Here is a 14,735-nt window from a genome sequence, read left to right on the forward strand (position 1 = left end):
TGTCGCATTTATTTCAATTGAAACATAGCAATACATTATTTATCCTGTGGCGGTGCTGCAGGGAAACCGAACACTGGCTGCTGGATGATCATTGATCACTAGAGATCATTTAGCAAAGCATCTTTGGGGACCCCCTTCTAACAAACAACTAAAATGACTTTAGGTGGCATTGGCTTTGACTCATTCCTGCTGACAGATCCCTTTTAACAGTGGCAACAGGGTGCTGATTGGTGGCACGCTGCTGCTCATCAGTCAGTGCTGATGTACGATGACTCCCTTGGCTTCACTTGCTATTTATGAAGAGTTCAGTAATTGAGACTAATGCCACTTGTCAATACGTTTAATCTATCGTATAAAGCGACATTTACTCACGAGACAGCTATCGAAAGGGAGAATCCTTGCCTGTCATGTAGGGATGATCAGGCCTAGATACTGGGAAGATGAAGAGATGCTGCCCTCTAGAGGATATCACCAGAAAGACATAAAACACCGCTTTTGTATTTTATAGTTGAAAATGTAAAATGTTTGTTTTTCCTACAATATATCAGGTGGGTCAGGTAGACCCCTAGGTAAACCTACACCTGTGAGGCCTTTTGGTTCTCTTATACCTCACAGGAAATATCAATTCTTTTGTGGTTATGTCCATTATATAGTGTATGAGCCATCTTTACCATGTTCTTCTCCAGTACAGCAATCAGTGATGGTCCTGGTTATGCTACAAAATGGTCACACACATTGTCTTAGACCAGGGGCGTATAAAGTTGCTTAAAAAAATGGGGGTTGAGGGTCACGGGTATAAACATGGCCACACACACACTTGCATAGTACATGCACATATATCACTTAGTACATGTTGTTTGCAATGATTACAGGGAGAAAAGTATTGCAACTCAGATCTTAATGGGTTTGTTTGCTGGACAACAACTTCTAAATAGCTGTAGTCTGGGGCAGAAAATAACCCAAAAGAACATTCTTACCTCCTGGACAAGTGCCACTCATAAGATCTCCCAGCAGTCATGTAACCGCTGCAGCCAACCAGTGGTCGCTGATTGGCTGCAGCGATCACGTGACACAGCAACGTTATGTGATCGATAGGAGATACAGCGAGTGGAATTACCGGATTAAGAAAAGAAAATACTGTATGCAAAGGCAGGGATCACTATACATCAATATTTATTAGGCAAAAACCACATAAGCAAAACAAAAAATATAAAAAACACTTAAAAACAAGAATGTTTCATTCTATATCAATACCATAGCAAATCATGATATGGTCAACCCTCATATATGCTAGCCAAAGAGCAAGGTATTTGTGGTGTTGTTGTTATAACTGACCCCCTAAGTGTCACTGATAGGAAAAAGAATGATAAGGCAGCACCAAAAACTACAATAAGCTGGATAAAGAATATGCTGCTGACACAAAAGATTATTCAAAGAGCATAAATGCCATGATGAGATATGGCAAAACTACTGATAAAATAAAACATCAGTAGGGAGTCCGAGAATAATATGTTCGAACCCATAAGTGAGCCAGAAGCTATACCTGGGAGGGTAGAGAAACAACCAAAGACCCCACGCATATCGGCGCTATACAAGCAGCTTCATCATCCCCTGATGTTTTATTTTATCAGTAGTTTTGCCATATCTCATCATGGCATTTATGCTCTTTGAATAATCTTTTGTGTCAGCAGCATATTCTTTATCCAACATGTTGTACTTTTTGGTGCTGCCTTATCATTCTTTTTCCTATGAGTGACACTTTGGGGTGTTGTTGTTATAACTGACCCCCTAATACCTTGCTCTTTGGCTAGCATATATGAGGGTTGACCATATCATGATTTGCTATGGTATTGATATAGAATGAAACATTCTTGTTTTTAAGTGTTTTTAATATTTTGTGGTTTGCTTTTGTGGTTTTTGCCTAATAAATATTGATGTATAGTGATCCCTGCCTTTGCATACAGTCTTTTCTTTTCTTTTTTTGTGTTATTTATATAACTGTATGTGGTGGGCTGATCCTTATTTATTTGTATAGTGGTGCCCTCCGTATTTTTCTTGCATAAAATTACCGGATTGGCACTGGTCCCAGAGGTAAGTTTTCTTCCCAGACTGCAGCATAATGGACATTGCCTTTAATTATTGAGGTCAGTTTTTTTTCCTTCAACCACATTACATCCCGCGATGTACAACATCCAGACTCCCACATGACATCTGTCTGTAGTAACATGGCAGAATGGCTGGTGGTGAAGAGCTAACTGATACCAGCGTGGTTCTGTAATAGGAGCCATCGGAGTAATAAATCTGTTCATGTCTTTTCTTCCTTCTAAATCTTCCCCCATCACCTGTGAGTGATATTATTGAGAAGTGGAAGGAACTGAAACAACTCATCCATGAAGTGGAGACCCTGTAATGTTACAGAGCGGGGTCACCGTGTGCTAAGGAGCAAAGGGCAGAAAAGTCACCAATGCTCTGATGACTTCATAACTGCAAAGTCCAGACCTCCTCTGGTATAACATCAGAACAAACACTGCATCCCCACTGGGAGCTCCATGGCCGAGCAGCTGCATGCAGCCGTACATCACCAAGCCCAATGCTGAATGTCAGATGGAGTGGTGTATAGCCGCCACCACTGGACTGAAGGAGACGTGTTCTGTGCAGTGATCTAACAACTTTGGAATGAACTAAAGTGGAGATTGGGAGCCCGGCCTTCCCCCCTCTTGACATCAGGGTCCGACCTCACAAATGCTCTTCTGGATGAAAGGGCAAAACTTCCCACAACCACTTTCAAAATCTTGTAGAAATCCTTCCCAGAAGGCCAGGAGTTATTATATCTGCAGAGGGGACGACTACATATTAAGGTCTATGGATATAAAACGGGAGGTTATAGAAGTTCCTAAAGGCGGAATGTGGAGAGGGCACATACTATTGTTCATATAGCGGATATAGATACATATACGCACTGATAGAGTCAAAGGAAAGCTTCAGTTTGTTGCCATTATATTTGTAATTCCCATAAAAGTGAATGGAGAGAGACACGCATGCTTGGCCAACTCTCATTTTTTGACCATGTGAGAGAGTGCGACATTTGTATGGAACTGCCTGATATGGGGGAAAAAAAAATGGGGTTTTGATTCAGGAATCTTTATAATTTAGTTTTTCCAACGTATATCGATCAAGAGCAGAATTTACACGGCTACAAATGACGCGAGTCAAAAATCAATAGAAAATAATAAAATGTAAAAAATGGTATGAATTTCATATTCTGATAAAAGTTGGAAATAATGTTTAAAAACACCACATAAAATAACGAAACAAATTGTTTTTAATAGAAAAACAAGGACGTACACACTATAGTAGCAATTGTAACATTAAGACTTGAGCATTAGTGGTACCTCATCCAGATAGTGGTATAAACACTTCTTAAATACTACATTCTCCAATGTGAAATAAAAAGCCTTTATACTCACCTCTTGTACTGGTGCCATTCCAGCGATGTCAGCGCTGGGTCTTCCGAGGCTTGCGTGACATTGTTATGCCACATGAGCTTGGCAGCCAATCAGCCGCCACAATTGGACTGCTGTACTCTCACTTCCTTCGAACGAACCTCAGACGTCTAAAAGAAGCGAGTGCACAGCAGCCCTTTAAGAACTACTGATTGGCGGCAGGGCTTACATAGCATAACAATGTCACACGAGCCTCCGGAAAACTGGCACAGACATCGCTGGAATGACGCCGGTACTGAAGCAGAGTATAAGGCGTTTTTATTGTAAATTGGGAAATGCACTATATAAGAAGGATTGGCCGAGTAGTGGACAACCCATTTTACATTAAAACATATGGCAAATTCTTGACCCTTTCATGAAAGCACTTTGGATTACTGGTGTAGATATTATAGAGGAAGACCACAGGAGATTATAGGCCTGGCCAGGGTTGGTGTGGTCCCATCCCTTTTGCTAGTAGCTTGCATTACTTGTGCAGGATTTGCCACCCTAGAGGAACAGCATTTCTAACAATAGGGAATTGGTTCAATATGCATAGGGTGGGTAAACATAAGGCCTTCCTGTCTCTGCCCTGGGTGGTAAGACCTTAGTGGGGAACTCCTTTTCTCTTTTGGATTCTGTCATTCAGATAAATGAGGCCCCAACAATTTGATTTTTTCTTCCTAAATATAGTGGTTAATAAACTTCATTAAGCTGGAACCTTTTTTTGCCACCAGAAACACCATGGTCCAAAACATAGCTAACATGATAGCTTGGGGTTTAAAAAAAAAAAAAAAAAAAGGATCAGTACATTTTAGTGATGCCCTCTATAGGCCTCCAAGTGCATTGCTAGTTATAGCCCACCACATGACCTATGTTTTTTGTATAATACAAACTATGTACAGATCATGTAACAACTCCCACAAAATAGCCCCCCAAAAGGGAGGAGCCTATTAGGAGGTTCAACTAATCAATATTATGTAGCGATAGCAAGTTTTATATAAGGAGATGTGCAAATTTTGACATGTAGTCAGTGGCGGTATGCGGAACCTGAGGGGAGAATTATCAGACAAATCTGCAATTTATTTTAACACAATCCTTCCACTTGGTAAAAAGTCCTTCATTTGGTGTAAATGTAAATCTCTCTGACCCATGCAATAAGTCAGGTGTTGGTGAGTGCTTGAGGTTAGTGGCCACATTTCCACATCACTTCTTTTTAGGCAGGACATTATCCTCAAAGTATCCTTTGTTGGCGATATTACCGGCTGGGTCGTAGAAGCCGACCGCGATGTACATCCCTTTATTGTCGGTGCTCAGTCCAAAACCGACCTGGGTAGACCCTTTCCAGATCATCTGGGTGAAGTTACCTGGAGAATGAAATAATGGGTAAAAGGAAGGACAAAATAAGAACTATTTTCTGAAACAGTTCCACAGGCCATGTCTGGTATTTCATCTTATTTCTATTAAAAGGGAACTCCAGAAATAGCCTTTGATAACTGGTTGTCATGCTCTTCCCACCTGACAATCCAAACAAAGCTCGGGGGAGGGGCCATGACCAGTGTGTTATAGTACAAGATTGCACAATCAGTAACAATCCTGAAAAGAAGGAAGAATTGGAAGCATTTAAAAGATACCAAGATGGATGAACACAGAACTTAAACACTTGCTAAAAAAGGAAAAAAGAAATGGATATCAAATGGAAAGAGGGGGCATACCTAAAGAAGTATATAATACTGTCTGCAGGGAATACAGGACAAGCGTTAGAAGAGCTAAAGCCAGTAATGAAGAGAGGCTTTCAAGGGAGACCAAAAACAATAAAAAAAGATTTTGGGGGTATGTAAAAAGTCAAAAATGCTATAGGATTTTTACAGAATGAAAAGGGTAAAGCGGTCAAAAATGATGTTGAGAAGGTCAAACTTTTAAATTCCTATTTTGCATCTGTGTTCTCTAAGAAAGTAAATCAACTGATTCTAACTGTGCTATCAAAGGAATAAAAGAATCCACACTGTCTATAAACAGAGATGGGGAGGGAAAATTAGCTAATTTAAATTAATTAAAATTTCCCGGTCCAAATGCATTACATCCTAGGGTACTGAAAGAGAGAGGAAATTGCAGAACCACTAGCAAGAATCTTTGAATATTCCTGGAGAACAGGAGAAGTCGCAGAAAATTAGAGAAGGTCAAATGTCCCTATCTTCAAAAAAGGAAAGAAGATGGAGCCAGGAAATTACAGGCCAGTGAGCCTTACTTCTATACCAGGAAAGATCTTTGAACAAATTATTAAACAGCATGTATGGGAGTACTTGGATAAGAATTCAGTTATTAACAAGAGACAGACTGGGTTTGTAGCATACAAGTCATGCCAGACTAATCTAATTTCTTTCTATGATGGAATCACTGACTGGGTGAATCAGGGAAATGCAGTAGATATAGTATATCTCGACTTCAGCAAAGCATTTGATAAAGTATCTCATACTATCCTTATTGAAAAAATGACCAAGTATGGGATTGACAAGGCTACGGTTAGGTGGATTCATAACTGGCTCACTGATCGTACTCAAAGAGTAATAAATTGTTGCACATCCGATTGGAACAGTGTTTCTGGGGACATGGGGACCTGACTGGTTCCCTTTAAAGGATCTGGGAATGTTTAGCTTGCAAAAAAGAAGACCAAGAGGAGATTTAATAGCTGTCTATAAATATCTGAAGGGATGTCACAATGTAGAGGGATCATCCTTATTCTCATTTGCACATGCAAACACGAAAAGCAATGGAATAAAACAAAGGGAGAAGATACAGATTAGATATTAGAAAAAAAGTTTTGACAGTGAGGGTGATTAATGAGTGGAACAGACTGCCACATGGTGAGTTCTTCTTCAATGGAAGTTTTCAAACAGAGGCTGGACAGACATCTGCCTAAAATGATTTAGTGAATGCAGCACTGAACAGGGGTTGGACACGATGACACTGGAGGCCCCTTCCAACTCTAACATTCTATGATTCTATGTGGATTTGGGAATGTAGAATCCTCTCACCTGATCCGCTCTGGAATCCAGGGGTGCTGAAATTGTACTTCGTATTCTCATTGTACCAAGATTCTCCCACTTCCTTTCCTGTGATTAGAGAACATTCAGTGACAATGACTTTATACACGGGTAGACAGTGAGAGCCCCTATGTAAGAACATAGGGTGCCCGAGGTTCAGCATGGCAATTATTGATCTCTGAAGCAAATTAGGATACATTGATGTAATGGGAACTATTGGAGCCATCAAACTTGTTGACCTTAGGAGGTTGGTAATTTCCATTTAAGGTGTTGTTGGTGGGCACTATGCAACCGTATAGGCTGAACATGAAAACTAATCTACCCAGATTTTCCCTCATTCTATGATTTTGCCAACCCAAGATCGCATCAGGGAATGAGCGAATCGGGAATATGGATTAACGGAACCTACATCCTGCTCAGCAAAATTTCCCCTCCAATTTCTGCTACAAATTGTTCTCCAAGACTTGGACTAATAGGGTTCACGTAAACCAAAATTTTACGTTTTGGTGCAGTTACCCTTTAAATATTAATTTAGACCACATACCAGTAGGCAGGCTGGTGTCGGTGCCCCAACGATACCAAAGGTTCTCTCCATGTTCAGTAGAACTGTTCTGTAGAGCACGGACTCCTACTAGGTGGTCTGCCCACTTCTGGGCTTCCTGGGTCAGCAATGTGCTGAGCTGCAAGGCTCCTGCTCCGTGCATGCGCCTGTACTTGTTGTGCTCACTTAGTAGATCTTTCCGGAATGTTTTTAGGTCTTTCTCTGGAGATAAGAAAATGGTAACAATGGAAGTAACTAGCTATGACTACCACTCTATTTATAGGACTCTGAGGTTGTCACAATCCCACCCTATCTTTCCAGTAATCCATGTGCCGGATTAAAGGAATTTTATAAATTCCCTAATAGTTCAAATCATACCTGGAATAGCAATAATGTCATTAGGAGCTGAATCCTTCACAAAACCATCCTCATCATCATCATCAACAGTGATTTTGGATCCCCGTGGTAGAACGTTACGAGCATAGAACCCAGGATTGGTGATGTTGCCACATGGGTGATACTGGGCTACGACAATGAACATTCCCTTTCCACTGGATGAGACTCCAACTCCAACCTCCTTGGATGCCTTCCATACCATCTGGGTAAAATGTCCTATGGAATGAGCAAAATTTTAAAATAAATACCAAAAGAGGCAGTCACAAAGGAATCCTGCGTCACTTTCTGCCCAATAAGCCTAACAATGTGTTTCAGCTTTGCCGGTGTTCCAAAAAAAAAAAAACCCGGATGACTGGAGCAAAATTGCATGGGCCACCCAAAATACAGTTGAGTCCAGAAATATTCGGACAGTGACAAATTTTGGCATTTTAGACGCTTACCAAAACATATTCAAAATACAGTTTTATATTCAATACAGGCTTAAAGTGCAGACTCTCAGCTTTAATTTGAGGGTATTCACATCCTAATTGGAGTAAGGATTTAGGAATTACAGCTCTTTAATATACAGCTGCCTTTTTTTAAAAAAAAAGGGACCAAAAGTAGTTGGACAGTCATCTGAAAAGCTTTTTAATGGGCTGTGTGGGCTATTCCCTCGTTAATCCATCATCAATGAAGCATGTCTGGAGCTGACTTCAGGTGTGGCATTTGGATTTGGAAGCTGTTGCTGTGAACTAACAACATGCAGTTAAAGGAGTTCTAAGTGGAAGAGAAACAGACCATGATTAGGCTGAAAAAAAATGAAGAAATCCATCAGAGAGCGCAGAAATATTACGAGTGGTTGACTCAACAGTTTAGTACACTGGTGAGCTTGGGAACTGAAAAAGGTCTGGACATCCACAGAAGAAAACAGTGGTGGACGATCGCAGAATCCTTTCCACTGAAGAAAAACCCCTTCACAACCCACCCAAGTGAAGAACACTCTCCAGGAAATAGGTGTTTCAGTATCTACCATAAAGAGAAGACTTCATGAGAGCAAATACAGAGGGTTCACCACAAGGTGCAAACCATCATTCAGCCTTACAAATAGAAAGGCCAGATTAGACTTATTATTATTTCTTATTATACCGCCATTTATTCCATGGCGCTTTGCATGTGAAAAAGGGGTATACATAGCAAAAACAATTACAATAATCTTGAACAGAAACGGGACGGTGACTGGTACAGGAGAAGAGAGGACCCTGCCTGCGAGGGCTCAGTCTACAAGGGATGGGTAAGGATGCAGTAGGAGAGGGCAGAGCTGGTCATGCAGTGGATGGTGGAGCGGTGGATACGGCAGGTTGTACACTTGTCAGAAGAGGTGGGTCTTCAGGTTCCTTTTGAAGGTTTCCACGGTAGGCGAGAGTCTGATATGTTGGGGTAGAGAGTTCCAGCGTAGGGGGGATGCATGGGAGAAATCTTGTATGCGATTGTGGGAAGAGATGATAAGAGGGGAGTAGAGAGGAGACCTTGTGAGGATCGGAGGTTGCATGCAGGTAAGTACCGGGAGACTAGGTCACAGATGTATGGAGGAGACAGGTTGTGGATTGCTTTGTATGCCAAGGTTAGGGTTTTGAACTGGAGTCTCTGGGCAATGGGGAGCCAGTGGAGGGATTGACAGAGAGAAGAGGCCGGAGAATAGCGGGGGGAGAGGTGGATTAGTCGGGCAGCAGAGTTTAAGATAGATTGGAAGGGTGCGAGAGTGTTAGAGGGGAGGCCACAAAGCAGGAGGTTGCAGTAGTCGAGGCGGGAGATGATGAGTGCATGTACTAGGGTTTTTGCAGATTCGTGGTTGAGGAATGTGCGAATCCGGGAGATATTTTTGAGTTGGAGTCGGCAGGAAGTGGAAAGGGCTTGGATATGGGGTTTGAAGGAGAGATTAGAGTCTAGGGTTACCCCAAGGCAGAGAGCTTGCAGGACTGGGGAGAGTGGACAGCCATTGATGTTGATAGATAGGTCAGATGGGGGGGTTGAGTGAGATGGTGGAAAGATTATGAATTCTGTTTTATCCATGTTAAGTTTTAGAAATCTAGCAGAGAAGAATGATGAAATAGCAGACAGACATTGTGGGATTCTTGTTAGTAGGGAGGAGATATCGGGTCCAGAGAGGTAGATCTGTGTGTCATCAGCATAGAGGTGATACTGAAGCCATGAGATTCTATGAGCTGTCTCCGGCCGAAGTGTAAATGGAGAAGAGCAGGGGCTATAGGACTGATCCTTGGGGGGCACCGACAGATAGGGGACGAGATGAGGAGGTGGTGTGTGAGTGAGAGACGCTGAATGTCCAGTCTCTTAGGTATGAGGAGATCCAAGATAGGGCCAAGTCTGTGATGCCGAGAGATGAGAGAGCCTGTAGTAAGAGGGAATGGTCCACTGTGTCGAAGGCAGATGACAGGTCCAGGAGGAGGAGGACAGAGTAGTGCAGCTTGGATTTGGCAGTTAGTAGGTCGTTGGTGACTTTAGTCAGGGCAGTTTCAGTAGAATGGTACTGTCAGAAGCCAGATTGTAAGCGGTCAAAGAGGGAGCAGGAGGAGAGGTGGGAGGACAGTTCAAGATGGACATGTTACTCCGGTAGTTTTGAGGCATAGGGAAGAAGTGATATGTGGTGATAGCTAGTCAGAGAGGATGGGTCAAGGGAGGGCTTTTAGAGGATGAGTGTGATCAAGGCACGTTTGAAGCATGAGGGGAAGACACCAGTTGTTGGTGACAGGTTGAAAAGGTGGGTTAAGGTTGGGATGAAGACTGTGGTAAAGTTGGGGATGAGGTGGGACAGGATTGAGTCAAGTTCACAGGTGGTGAGGTGTGACTTTGAGAGTAAAAAGGAAAGTTGATCTTCCGTAATGGTGGAGAAACTGGTTTTGGAGGAGGAGGATTGAGTAGATATGAGGAGGGGCTGTGGGAACTTTAGGCAAAAGCTTTGTCTGATGGTGTCAATCTTCTGTTTAAAGAATGAGGCAAAGTCTGTGGCTGAGATGAGAGGAGAGGGAGGAGGCGCTGGGGGACGAAGGAGAGAATTGAAAGTGTTAAATAGCTGTTTAGGGTTGTGAGACAGGGAGGATATAAGATATGAGAAGTAGGTTTGTTTTGCTTCAGTGAGTGTGGACTTGAAGTTAGTGAGGGACTGTTTGAATGCGATGAAGTGCTCATTGGAGTGGGACCTTTTCCATCTCCGCTCAGCAACCTTGGAAGCTCGTCGCAGTTCTTTAGTTAGGCTGGTGTGCCAGGGTTGCCTGTTAATTGTGCGAGCTTTGATATGTGTGAGGGAGCGACTGAATTGAGAGCTGCAGCTGTTGTGGTGTCACCTTACCTGTGCGCCCCCCCCTCACGGGTCCCCCGGTCTCAGGCTTCCTGAATAGAACCACGCTTTTGTCCCTGGTATGTATCGAAAATCAGTACAGGGATTGGATATTGAAGGGGGCTCTTGACTTACTACCCCCTGTATTACTCCTGGTGGTTCTTATAGGAATACTAATTGCTTACTATAAATATAATATTTACTGATCTTGACTGCCATTTACTGTTACTATGACTACAGCAGTTTTGTGCGTTTTTTTTTGCCTGAGGAATATGAATATAATAATTTAATAAGTGGGGTTCTTTGGGGTGGGGACAGTGTTTTGGTGAGAGGCTGTTTTATTACCACTATTCTCTTGTTCACGTTCCCCCATTTTTGTGCCTTTTATATATAAATAGCTCTTCTAAATAATAAACTTTATACATTTTTCTAAAGAAAACCCTTTGGTAGTCCCTCTTTCGTTATATGTTTTTGTTTTTTGGTGTTAATCAAACGATGGGATTTAATTAGTCCTTTTATGATAGTGCTTTTGTATATGTATACACTTGATTAATATTGAGTACATTAGATCCCAGTTGGGACATATGCACTATTGTGTTCTATGAACTGTTATAGCTGTGGTGTTGTATAGAGCAGCAGCAACATCTGCATCATGTAAGGAAATAATGTCTATAAGAGGGAGAAGGGATTCAGAGAGTGAGTGTAGGTCAAGGTGTTTAAGACTTCTGCGAGGGTTTGCAAGTTTGCGGAGTGGGGATTGTGGCCCTGGAGAGGGTAGAGAAGGTAAGTAGGTTGTGGTCAGAAAGAGGGAGAGGTGAGTTAGAGAGGGAACAGAGGCGGGTGAAGATGAGGTCCAGAGTGTTGCCATCTTTGTGAGTGGCTGCGGAAGACCATTGAGCAAGGTCGAAGTAGGAGGTGAGGGATAGAAGCTTAGAGGCAGCTGAGAGGGAAGTGTCAATGGGGATGTTGAAGTCACCCATGATGATAGTGGGGATGTCTGCGGAAAGGAAGTGAAGTAGCTAGGTGGTGCAGTGGTCAAAGAAGGTGGTGGCTGGTCCTGGGGGGCGGTAGATGACGGCCAGTTGAAGGGTGGAGCAGGAGTAGATGCACGCACAGTGCATCTGAAAAGAGGGGAGAGTAGCAGAGGGATTTGGGTGAAGGAGCAGTTATCTGACAGGACAAAACTTTCATCTCCACCATGCTTGCCAATGGGGCGGGGTGTGTGAGAAAGATGGAATCCACCGTACGAAAGTGCAGCTGCAGAGGCTGTGTCAGAGGGGGTGAGCCAGGTTTCAGTGATGCAGAGGAAGGAAAGTTTGTTAGTAATGAAAAGATCATGAATGTAGGAATGTTTGTTGCAGACGGAGCGAGTGTTCCATAGAGATCCTGTTAGTGGGACTGGGGAAGTGGGGGCTGGGCGGATGTGTATAAGGTTAGAAGGGTTGTGAGTGTTTGTGATAGATTGTGGATAGGAGGTGGAAGTGATTGTGGGGATGTGGTGAGGAGGGCCAGACTTTGCCAAAAAACATCAAAGGAAGCCCAGTTCTGGAAAAGCATTCTATGGACAGATTAAACTAAGATCAACCTGTACCAGAATGATGGGAAGAAGAAAGTATGGGGAAGGCTTGGCACAGCTCATGATCCAAAGCACAGCACATCCTCTGCAACACATGGTGGAGGCAGTGTGATGGCGCAGGCATGCATGGCTTCCAATGGCACTAGGTCACTAGTGCTTATTGATGATGTGACTGAAGACAGAAGCAGCCGGATGAATTCTGAAGTGTACAGGGCGATACTTTCTGCTCAGATTCAACTGAATGCAGCAAGGTTCATTGGACTGTTTTCACAGGACAGATGGACAATGACCCAAAACATCCTGTTAAAACAACTCAGGAATTTAAGGCAAAGAAGTAGAAGATTCTGCAATAGCCGAGTCAATCACCAGATCTCACCCCCATCGAGCTTAAGACAAAATGTAATGCAGAAAGACCCACAAACAAGCAACAACTGAAGTCAGCTGCAGTAAAGGCTGGCAAAGCTTCACAAAAGAGGAAACCCAGCATTTGGTGACGTCAATGGCTTCCAGACTTCAGTAAGTCATTGCCTGCAAAGGATTCTCTACAAAGTATTAAAAATGAACATTTATATATATGGTAAAGTTCATTTATCCAATTACTTTTGAGCCCCATAAATGAGGAGGCTTTGTAGAAAAGTAGTTGCAATTCCTAAACGTGCCACAGGATATTTTTGTTCATTCCCTGTAATTAAATCTGAAAGTCTCCACTTTAATTGCATCTCAGTTTTTTAATTTTAAATAAGAAATAGTGGCCTGCACAGCCCAAAGCACGAAGATTTGATCCCTGTCCAAATATTTCTGGACCTAACTGTACATATTATACCTGTGTCTGGCTGGTGTGCTGGCTTGGAGAAATTGTAGTTCTTCTCTTCTTTGTACCAGCTGTCAGCTACCTCTTGACCTGTTGAAAAAAAAACCTCCCAGAAATTATGTATGTGGAAACTGTAATTCCAATTATTACCACTAGATGGCAGTACAGAAGCAGTATAAATATGATTGCTTATTAAATGCCAAAACAAAATCAAAATGAAGAAGGTGTTGTCTGGGATATATATACAAAAAAAGTATGTAAATTGCTACAGCAATCACTGGCCTCTGCGAGAATGCTAGCATGTAAGACACAAGGCTGCTGAGGCCTGTGACTGCAGAGGTTGCGGGAACTCCTGCAATTAGTTAAACCTTTTTATGACGTACAATACAAAGTTATATTGTGGCACAGTGTTAGCGAGAAAAATCGATGTAAATACTTTTATGCCCAAAAATGACAAAAAGTATTCTCGGAGTGATACCTTTATTGGCTAACCAGAAAGAAATATATATGTTGTGCCTTGTGTCTTATCAATTCATCTGTAATATTGCCTGAAGGAGCCTCTGTGCTCTGAAAGCTTGCATATACATTTTTTTTTCCGGTTAGCCGATAAAGGTATCACTCCGAGAATACTTTTGTCATTTTTGGGCTTAAAAGTATAAACCTTTTTAGGAGTTTAAGTGGGGGAAAAAAAGGTGCAATTTCACTGATGTCCACTAGAAAGCAGAGGAGAACTAGCATGATGTTTATTTACAGTCCTATGATGCAACTTCTCTGTCATTAACCCCTTAATGACCGGGCCAAATTTTTGAAATCTGACATGTGTCACTTTATGTAGTAATAACTCTGGAATGCTTCAACATATCTAATTGATTTTGAGAAGGTTTTTTTCGTGACACATTATTTTTTATGATAATGGTAAATTTAGGTTGATATGTTTTTGTGTTTATTTATAAAAATATCAGAAATGTGACAAAAATTTAAAATTGCAATTTTCAAACTTTGAATGATTATCAATTTAATCCTGATAATCATACCACACAAAAACATCAATAAATAACATTTCCCTCATGACTGCTTTACATCAGCAGAATTTGTAAAATGTTGTTTTATCTCGTTAACATTTTAGAAGGTTTAAAATTTTAGCATTTTTTTTTTTTAACCCCTTTCCGACATGATATGTACTAATACATATCTACGCCCTGAGCCTTATAGATACGTATTAGTACACATTGGCGATTCCACCCGCACACAGGCTGTGCGGGCAGAATCGCCGCCGGGTGTCAGCTGATTGTCACAGCTGACACCCGATGCTATGTGCTGGGAGAGGTCCCGCACCGCTCCCAGCATATTAATCCCCGAAATGCTGCAATCGAAGTCGATCACAGCATTCCGGTGCCAAGAGGTGGTAAGTGCCGGTACTCACCTCCTCAACGGTGTCCAGCGGTATCTGTGGCCGGGTCCTGTGGTTGTCTTGTGACCCGGATGTCGTCATAATGACATCCGGGTCACCTGACACCAGGAAGATACTGTGATTGTGCACTGCGCGTGATCAAAAGT

At 42.2% G+C, this 14,735-nt stretch overlaps 1 protein-coding gene across 5 annotated transcripts in view; it reads right to left on the reverse strand.

Moving 5' to 3' along the window:
- Window positions 1-4,115: 4,115 nt before the first annotated feature.
- The window catches only part of GLIPR2 (GLI pathogenesis related 2), a 91,972-nt gene continuing 81,352 nt past the window's right edge, over window positions 4,116-14,735 (reverse strand). For all 5 annotated transcript variants that reach the window (XM_073640490.1, XM_073640488.1, XM_073640489.1 and 2 more), the window contains 5 exons: window positions 13,191-13,268; window positions 7,443-7,676; window positions 7,068-7,286; window positions 6,515-6,592; window positions 4,116-4,846 (listed from right to left, as the gene is read on the reverse strand). In XM_073640490.1, the coding sequence (XP_073496591.1) occupies window positions 4,686-4,846; window positions 6,515-6,592; window positions 7,068-7,286; window positions 7,443-7,676; window positions 13,191-13,268 (770 nt within the window). In that variant the 3' untranslated portion in view covers window positions 4,116-4,685. The remainder of the gene's footprint in view (window positions 4,847-6,514; window positions 6,593-7,067; window positions 7,287-7,442; window positions 7,677-13,190; window positions 13,269-14,735) is intronic.

The sequence above is a fragment of the Phyllobates terribilis genome, unplaced genomic scaffold, assembly GCF_046119375.1.
Source record: "Phyllobates terribilis strain yellow unplaced genomic scaffold, ASM4611937v1 Scaffold_7__3_contigs__length_470593459, whole genome shotgun sequence".
Lineage (NCBI taxonomy): Eukaryota > Metazoa > Chordata > Amphibia > Anura > Dendrobatidae > Phyllobates > Phyllobates terribilis.